This window comes from Bacillus rossius, assembly GCF_032445375.1.
Source record: "Bacillus rossius redtenbacheri isolate Brsri chromosome 4 unlocalized genomic scaffold, Brsri_v3 Brsri_v3_scf4_2, whole genome shotgun sequence".
NCBI classification, from domain to species: Eukaryota; Metazoa; Arthropoda; class Insecta; order Phasmatodea; family Bacillidae; genus Bacillus; species Bacillus rossius.
This window is the reverse complement of record NW_026962011.1, coordinates 52,128,136-52,137,275: the sequence shown is the minus strand read 5'-3', so window position 1 is coordinate 52,137,275 and position 9,140 is coordinate 52,128,136. Positions and strand designations below refer to the sequence as shown.

The 9,140-nt window shown below is 41.0% G+C and overlaps 1 protein-coding gene across 3 annotated transcripts in view; it reads left to right on the top strand.

Moving 5' to 3' along the window:
- The first annotated feature begins 384 nt into the window (after positions 1–384).
- Positions 385–9,140, top strand: part of LOC134542467 (tectonin beta-propeller repeat-containing protein) — a 41,009-nt gene continuing 32,253 nt past the window's right edge. For 2 of the 3 annotated variants that reach the window (XM_063386771.1, XM_063386770.1), the window contains exons 1-6: positions 385–805; positions 2,232–2,414; positions 3,446–3,598; positions 5,173–5,265; positions 6,451–6,631; positions 8,468–8,688. In XM_063386771.1, the coding sequence (XP_063242841.1) occupies positions 581–805; positions 2,232–2,414; positions 3,446–3,598; positions 5,173–5,265; positions 6,451–6,631; positions 8,468–8,688 (1,056 nt within the window). In that variant the 5' untranslated portion in view covers positions 385–580. Of the gene's footprint in view, positions 806–2,231; positions 2,415–3,445; positions 3,599–5,172; positions 5,266–6,203; positions 6,632–8,467; positions 8,689–9,140 lie in introns of those variants that run through there. The other variant, XM_063386772.1, reaches the window with a different exon arrangement.

The window sequence follows — 9,140 nt, the reverse complement described above, 5'->3', positions numbered from 1 at the left end:
CAAACATTTGAAAGCATAGACTTCTAAATGATAAGAAATAGGTAGAGACGTAGAAATACTGTTCGCGTAGCTCGCTATAGTACAATAAATCCAGATTATTTTTGAAGTAATATGAAACCAAGAGGGAAGGAAAATGTTGCACCTACCCTTCCATCATATGAATTCGAATATCTTGACTCTTCCAATTTATTTGGTATTGAACAATTTTTGCATCGACCGTTTCAGCAAGTACAAACGTCAATCGTTAGCAACCACTCAGTAGCATTATGATATAGACATGAAAGTATTTTATTGCTATGAAGCTACGAACAAAACAGTATTTTTAGCTAATCGCAGCTGATATAGGAGAACGGCCGGATCTTTGACAGCAGACGACATTGGCTTTTTATGTTTGAGATTTGACAGCTGATGAAAAATGTCGACGCAAACAATTAAATTGCATGTTTTGTGTAATCATCGTAATGGCATTTGTGTGCGTCTTGAAAATTATTTAATTTAATTTTCTACTGGCACATATGCGATGTTTGAATTCAAATAAATTACACTTCCAGATTAGAATATTGTAACAGGCCCTTGCAAAATGCCGAGTTCTCTTCTGTTCGCTATCAACAATGAAGGGCGAGTGTTTGGCTTATCGACAACTGGCACGAAGTGGAGGGAGTTCGTGTACCTTGGTTTGGAGTTCAAACATTTATCGGCAGTGCCTCACTTCATGTGGGCAGTGGGCGGCGACCGTCAAATATATGTCCATGTGCATGGGCTCGACATACCAATCCGGATAAAAGAAGAAGCATATGAGAATGAGGTATGATATGAAAAAACCGGCCGAGTTCTGCTTTTAAAAACTGAAAGTATATGGGTCCAGTAATGGTTGTTAGAGTCAGTGAAAAGAGGGTTTAAGGAAGTTGTCAGTAACACAAAAAACACTTTTTGAATGGACACGTATGTAAAGTTAATGTAGATAAATGTCTAACTGCTGTGAGTGGACTAAAGTATGCTGCAGAGGGGTTATAAATGGTTTGCTGTGTGTAGCCAGTTGTCTATCGACAGCAGCCTAACAGTGGCTAGGCTTGCGGCAGTTCATAAACCGTAATCCAGTAGTGGACCAATTCTGCTACTTTTTGCCCATAGATGGTGCCAGGTGCATTGTATTTTGTGGTTGTTTATTGCACTAACCAACACAGACTCACTTTTTTTTTTTTAATTACACTGAGCTACCACTTATACAAGACTTTATGAAAGGAAATTTTTCTTTTAATACCATGGGCACTTTGTGCTATATATGCAAAAACAACTTGACTTTTATTTTTCATGGCCCATAACTTAACTGTTCATTCCCTTGTCTGTTAATAAAATTAAACTCATCTGAACTAGGTGTTATTCTTTATGATTATGTGCCGACCTCCGTAGCGTAGTCGGGTGCACACCGGCTTACGGTGCGAGGGGTCCTGGGTTCGAGTCCCGGGTAAGGCATGGGTGTACAATATATATTGTGATATTTGATAATGACTTGAAATTGAGATCCACGCTGCATATGATGACCCTTTGGCTGTTGGCGAAAAGCTGGAGGCCACATAACCAATAACCAACCAATAACCAACCAATCTATGATTATGTGATGGTACTACAAAAAAAAAACCAGATAGAAAAGCTGGTAAGTTTAAAGGCAGTGTTTGAACTGTAGATATGTGGGTAATGCTCCTTCTTGCATATCCAGTTTATACCAAAGTTTTTTTTATTCATGTTTTCAAAATCAAATATATATATGGGTGATGGTACAGTTTTGCATTACAAACACATTTAACTGCACTTACTGTATTTTACAATTTCATGTTAAAATACAATTGGATACATTTCACGGAATAAATGCTCTTGGGGACCATTTTCCTTATTTTGCATCCAGTTTATATCACAGCTCTATAATGTATGTCTTCAAAAAAAAAATACTTTGGTAATTGTTCATTTTAAAAATTGTAAAAACACTCAATTGCTTACTTTATTTGAATATTTTATGCTAAATTACTATCGAATATGTTACACAGTAACAATTGCTATTTGGGAACGGTGTTCCTGAAAGTTTTACCTATGCATATTTTCAAAATCACATATATATTGGTAATTGTATAGCATTTCATCACAAACACAGCTAATTTCTTTATTTTTATATTTTATTTTAACCTACAACTGAGTACGCGACGAGGAACAGTTGCCGACGTGTGCTGCCTCCGCAGAGGTGGCTGCCGCTGGAAGGCTTCTCGGGACGGCTGCTGCCCACGGACCGCTACCACTACTCCAGCTGCGACGGCTCCAAGGACCGCGGCCTGGACAAGATCCGCCTGCCCTCGATGGCCTGGCAGTGGGAGGGGGAGTGGCACCTGGAGACCACGCTCGACGGCCAGACGCTGGACCACGACGTGACTCCCCCGCCCCCCGTCCTCGCTTCACGCCTCTGCTGCCAGGCGATCAGTCGGGACCAGCTTACTACTGGCTCGCTGTAGGAAAGGTTTTGATGGAGATTAAAAACTGACGCGAAAACTAGCTTCTACTGCACAGCTTAGGTTCCCCCCTCCCTTCTTTGCGACGGAGAATTTCCGTCACTCCCCTCTCTGTCGCAAAGAAGGGAGGGGGAACCTAAGCTGCGCAGTAGAAGCTAGTTTTCGTCAGTGTTAATCTCCATCAAAACCTTTCCTACAGCGAGCCAGTAGTATGTATGTTAGTCAGAGAATTTGGAAAAAAAAAGCAATATGCTTGCAGAAAAAGTCGTTTACAATGCCACCACAGCGGGGAAAGTGGTGCTATTCGCCCTCCCTTCTACGTAATGAAATATTGCGTGTTCTCCAGACCTTTACGTTCTTGAAATCACGTCTATAACACAGCAATATCAATTTTTGTTAATGTTGTTTTGATGCCCTTTATTCTTTATACTTGTTATTAATTAAAAAAGTTCAGATATCACCTGAGAAGCAATACTTGATACTCTGTGCGTAGTAAAAATATTTTTGTTACTTTTCATAGAAATTTGCGGAGTGGGAAAAAAAGGTTGTAGATGAAAATCCTTGGGAAAAAAATGCTAATAGGTTACTCAGAAAAAGTTTACAGTTAAACCTATAATATTTGTTTTTATATGTTGTATCCAACCCAGACTTGTCAAATGTTAATGGTTATGTTGAGTAGATTAACGTTGTCATAATGTAGGTGATTCTTGTAATTTTATCAATAAATTATTATAATAGTTGCAGGAAGTTTTTCTGTTTAATGTGTTTCTTTATTTTGTTATAATTAATGTGTGTAATTAAAATTATGTATGCTTGTTTTTCCAATTTTATTTTGAGAGATAGAAAGTAGGGAGAAACAAACATAACACCTAATGCAGAGTAGCATTGCGTGCTAACTCTTGCTGGAAGCCATCCCTGGCCGTGAAGGCGCGAACATGTCTGGTTGCCAGGGCTGGACCTACGCGGTCGACTTCCCCGCCACGTTCTCCGTCAAGAAGCAGTGGAAGTCCTGCGTGAGGCGTCGCAAGTGGGTGCGGTACCGCCGGTACAGCGCCCTCAACTCCTGGTGTGCCATCGCCCCTCTCCACAAAGACCCGACGCAGGTGAGTCCGAGCGAGCGCCGCGCAACTGTCGGCAGTGCGGCTTGGGCTCGCGTAGCATCGTTCCAACCAAGGGCGTCGCCAGGAGGGGGGAAGGGGGGGCAGTCCCCCCCTAGACTTAGAGATATAAAATAATGTAGCCAAAAGCAATAAAATATATAATTTTCCCACAACTTGCCCCCCCCCCCCCCCCCCAGGCCATCGCCTGGCGACGCCCTTGGTTCCAACAGTACACATTCACGTCGCTGCAGCACAAAAGAGTTGCGAAAGAAAACATGTGAACAGTAGTAAAGAGTGTGGGGATAAACGGGAGCGGCGTGTGTAGGTGAAAGAGAAAGGGCAGCAGTAACAGAGAGAGGAGAGCAAGGGATAAGGATCCTGCGACAACTCCGTTAGCGCTTCCCCCCCCCCCCCCCCTTACCACGCATCCCTCATACGTACTTGAAACATTCTTGACTGGCAGACAGTCTCATGCAAAGAACTTGAATACAATACAACCTCAACTTTAAGACAACTTCGTCTGTAAGTTAACCTTTGTAACTATAAAACAACTTTGACTTGTATAAGACTGCACTTAGCATGATGTGACCTTTAACATAAAACTATCTCCACTGTAATATAATTTCCAGTCAGTCTTCCAGTGACAGATCTAAGATTTCTTTCATTACATAACAAGTTGATAATATGCTACTTATTACATAATAATAAACGAAATGCCATATTCCGCCGCAAAGTGATCCTAGTCCATAACTTTTATTCTTCAGTGTGTGATTTTATCCCATGCTATGGATCTTAGTTTCTGTGTTTATTAAATAAACTTCTATATTTTATTTATTTTATAAAATAAGTTTTTGTTGTTTAAATTACATTCAGTTTTTTTGAAATAAACTGAAAAGATAACCAAGAATTGATGAGTACAGTGACAGAATCAAATTTCTACCCATCATTATCAACTATCACTTGTTAGCAAACAAGGAGACGGATTGTGTTTCAACATGAATACACCTTGTTATCTATATATTGTTAAATAATAATTTTTATATTTATAAGAATTTTTTTTTGTAATACTATTTCTAAAAGACATATTTTTCGTAACTTTAAACCATGCTCAAAATTTTATTTGTCACTGTACAGAACATGTAAGATATAATAAATATGTTACAAGATTGCACTGTTAATTCATGTCTGTCTGGCCCTCTGATAAGATTGAAAAATGATATCTGGCCCTTGAAGAGAGTTAATTGGGTCATCACTGTCATAGATTATAAGTAGAGACCAGAAAAATTCGCGAGTTCATTTCGCGATAGGCTAAAATACAAATAGTTATACCTCAATGCAGCCTCTCGTTATTGGCTCACAACTCACCTAGATGACTCTGAGCCAATGAGAAACACCCAACCAAAGCTGTATCGAATCACAGGCTGCCACGTTGGGACGTCTCACAAGACAGCAGCCAATGAGTTGGTCACATTTGACAGAGTGTAAGTAGAACTATGAAGTTCATCCTACAGGTCATTAAACCCGCGAATTTTTCCGGTCCCCAATTATAAGGGGATTCAGTCTTTTTCCCGTTTCAGGAGCCATTCATTGACGTGTCGGTGGGAGGTCAGAACGTGCCTGGCGGAGACCCGGGCCACTTGATGGTGTGGGCCATCACAGCACACGGACGGGTAATCTCGGGGAAACTTTTTTCTGATGCAGTATTTTTTAGTTGTGCTTGTTATAAAACATTTTGGTTTCTGCGAAAGTGTATGGTATTGTTCAGAAGCTGTCACTTTTTTAAGTATTATTTTCGTGTTTTACTTGGTTTCTAAATGTTTCTCACATTTATAATAAGTTTATTAAATGTTTTATTTGTCTATTGAAAAATGTAATACAGTCAAAAATTTCTGTTATCATTGTAGGCTAGTCATATTATGTAACATAAAAAAAATTTTCCCGTTATGAATGTATAATTTTTTCATAGAATTTAATGCAAAATGCATCATAATTAAATTTTTCCCCCCCTTCTAATTTGAATGTTTGGTGTTGTTTGATAATGTTTCTTACACCAATCACACAGCTCACCCAAACCCATAAAGAAAAGAGACAATCTACTTCTTAGATAACAGTCTGCTCTGTTCTCATTCCTTGTTCTCTTCGGTCTGCCATTTTAAAAACTTGTCTCTTTCAAAACAAAGGCATATTGTTTCTTAGTCTTTAAAATTTTTAATTAGAAGATAAAGTATTGTATGTACTTAGTAGGTACTTGTTAAAAACGGTCCTTTTTGTTTTAATCAAATTTAATATGCATATCTTTATTTTATTGATTCAAAAAATCATAGTTTAGCACACATGATAATTTATGCGTTTGAATTAAGTACATGTACAATTATCAGAAGTGCAAGAGCAAATGGACGAACAAAAATCTGTACAAATTCAAAATAGTAATATGTATTATTGAATACCTTTTGTAGTTTTAGTTGAATTTTTCTGATAAATTTCATTTTTATTTCATTTTTTTTTTGTCTTTCGTCTGGATATTACAAGGTGTATGTACTGTATCTTGTTGTTTTAGGTTTCATTGTCGCCCGTTGTAAGATCTCGGTCTTGCCCGGGGCCGTCGAGAGAAACGAAGGGCCCCGGGGCAAATAATTTTTGTTGTGCCTCCTCAGACAATTGTATTTAATACACAGTTTTCCACACCCCAGAATTTAAAAAAAAAAAAAAAAATCATGATAAAAGACTGTCAATGTGACCTTTTCTTATTGCATAACTTGTAAGGTTTCAGATGAAGTCTATCAGCAGAAGACGTGTAGTGTCGTCCCAGTGTCAGGGTGAGCTCTCGTGCCGAGAGAGACTTGCCGTGCCGGCAGGTGATGGTGCGCACCAGCGTGAGCACCACGGCGCCGGAGGGGCTGCGCTGGACGGCCGTGTCGGTGCCGCAGGGCTGCGAGGTGACCCAGGTGGGCGTGGGCCCCACGGGGCTCGTGTGGGCCGTGCTGTGGAACGGCCGCGCCCTCGTGCGCTCCGGCGTCACCCGCGACAACCCCACAGGTGCGTGCGTCTGCTCGCTGTCGCCTCGCTGCACAACACTTTCACACACTGTTGGTAGTCAGTTTGTTTTACTAACTTATGTGCAACTAGTTTTCATCGATCACAGTTGTTTATATAAACTGGCGGAGGGAGAAATTTTGCTTTAGATTAAATACTTGGAGTAAGGGGGGCGATGAGTGAATTTTCTTTCAATCTATAAATCTCTGGTGTTATGGAAGAGAGGGTCAAGTCAAAAACATCAAATTTTAAGAGAGGTGGAAGAAAGTCAAGGATTATTTGAAGGATATGCCTTTTGACATTTTACATGGTTTCATGATTTGTAGTTTTGTGTTGCCTGTATAAGATATCAATAGTTAATAATATAACGACTAATATTTGATCGTGAAAATAATATTAGACTTTCTTCCAGCTCTCGTAAAATTTAATGTTTTTGACTCAACCCTCTCTTCCATAACACCACAGAAATGTAACCTGTAATATTTGCCTATATACTTAAATATTCACCAGGATTGGCAAATGTTAGCTAAATAATTTAGACTTAAATGGTCTATGCAAATAAAAAAAAAAGGGTTGAGAAGGTAATTTTTTTGGAAATGTCCAGGGGGGAAGGGGGGTTCAGTGTTCTTTCACAGGGAAGGAGAGTCCATGGGGCCATACTAAAATATGCGATAACAAAATGAACATTTTAGTTGAACAATAGTTTGTGAGGATTAGTTACAAATTTTCTCTATCTGCAACTCCTTGCTACTTGTTTTATTTTATTTCCATTTGTGAATGGTGGGACAGCTGCCCCCCTTTAAACCCCACCTTCCTCCCTGGATATGCACTCGAAGATTTTTTATTTTTTATTGCAGTAAGCAGATGAATAGATGACCTTCGTTACTTAAAGGGCAAAATTACATGAATAAATTACTCTATAATTCATCACAATCATCATCATCAGTTGCTTCCAGATAATGGCCAGGCGAGCACAGTAAAATGCCTCCATCTCCTTCTGTCCCTCTACCATTCCTCTCTCTCATGCACTCCTTTAACTATCTGTTCTTCCCGGCTCCTTTTTGGTCTTGCTTTGGGCCTTCTTCCTGTGTACTTCAGCTCCATCTGGCAGGGGGACATCCACCACGGGGAAAGGAGTCGACCACACAGGCAGCGACTCAGTACCCTGTGTCGGGCGGCGGAAAATAAACCGATTCCGTACTGGGTGCAGCGGCTTTGGGCGGGGGAAACCTTGTAGGAGGGTGTTGAGCCCCCCGGTAGAGGAAATGCTACTGGAAACTCTCATAATGGTGGAAGGGGTAGCAGCTCCCGCCATTACTGCTGTGAGGGACTGAAGATGAATGACATTGGCAAGGCTCATGATCAGTTAGTAGCAGGCTTGGACGTGGCCACACTGCTTGAACCATGCGCTCGCCTAGCGGCCTGTAGGTCGGTCAGCCTGGTGTAGGACGTGTCAGGCGACCAAAATTAAAACAAAACTGGAATAGATAAAGTTAAATGCCGGAAACAGTGTGGTAAATACAGTTAAATGTAAAGTGTGATAGTTAGAGACATGTGAAATTAGCGGATTCTTTTCGCGATAGGCTAGCATCAAAACAACTATACCTTCGTACCGCCTCTGCGATTGGCCCACATTTTATCCGGGTAACTGTGAGCCGACGGGAAACACTAAACCAAGAAAGTGCCGAATTACGGACACAGCCTAGTCGAGATGTCTCGCGCATCAGTAGCCAATGAACAGGTGTCATTCCCGCGAGTATTTAAAGGACTGTGGAGTCTATGAATCCGCGAATTGTGCAGGTCTCTAGTGATGGTGATTGTGGACTGTGCGCCGGGCAGGGGACTTCTGGCTGGAGGTGGGAGCGCCGGAGGACCTGAAGCTGGCGCAAGTGTCGGTGGGCACCAACACCGTGTGGGCGGTGACCCGGGACCACCGCGTGTGGTTCCGCAAGGGCGTCCGCGGGGAGAGCTCGGGGACCAGCGACGAGATGGCGCGGGGCTCGGGCTGGGTCGAGATGGTCGGCAACATGGCGGTCGTCTCCGTCGCGGCCAACGACCAGGTAGCACGGCGTGGGAGTTCGCTTTATTTATATTATAATATTAACTTGCATCATAAAAATATAAAAAATTTCCAACTCCTAGTGGTCTGTAGAAGTGAAAGAGAATATGAAGTTAGTGTTTTCAATTTTCTAACAAGAATTTAAACCCGCTTGCAAGTTGGACTGTATAATACTAAACTTGTGCTTTTGCCTCTTTCCTTACATCGTCTCCATCATTGGCCACATACCATGCAATCTACTTCGCAGGTTTCCTTTGTGAGATCTTTGCAGGATACATGAGGTCTCCTTTCCTTCACCTGTTGGTCAGGCGAATGTTAGCAGTGTGCACCTTCACTCATCTTTAATGGTGGACTCTCAGTAAAAAAATAATTTTACATTGTAAACTTTATATACCTTAGCATATTTATTTTATGTTTCATAATGAATCTGAAGCCAAAATCATCTAATACAAT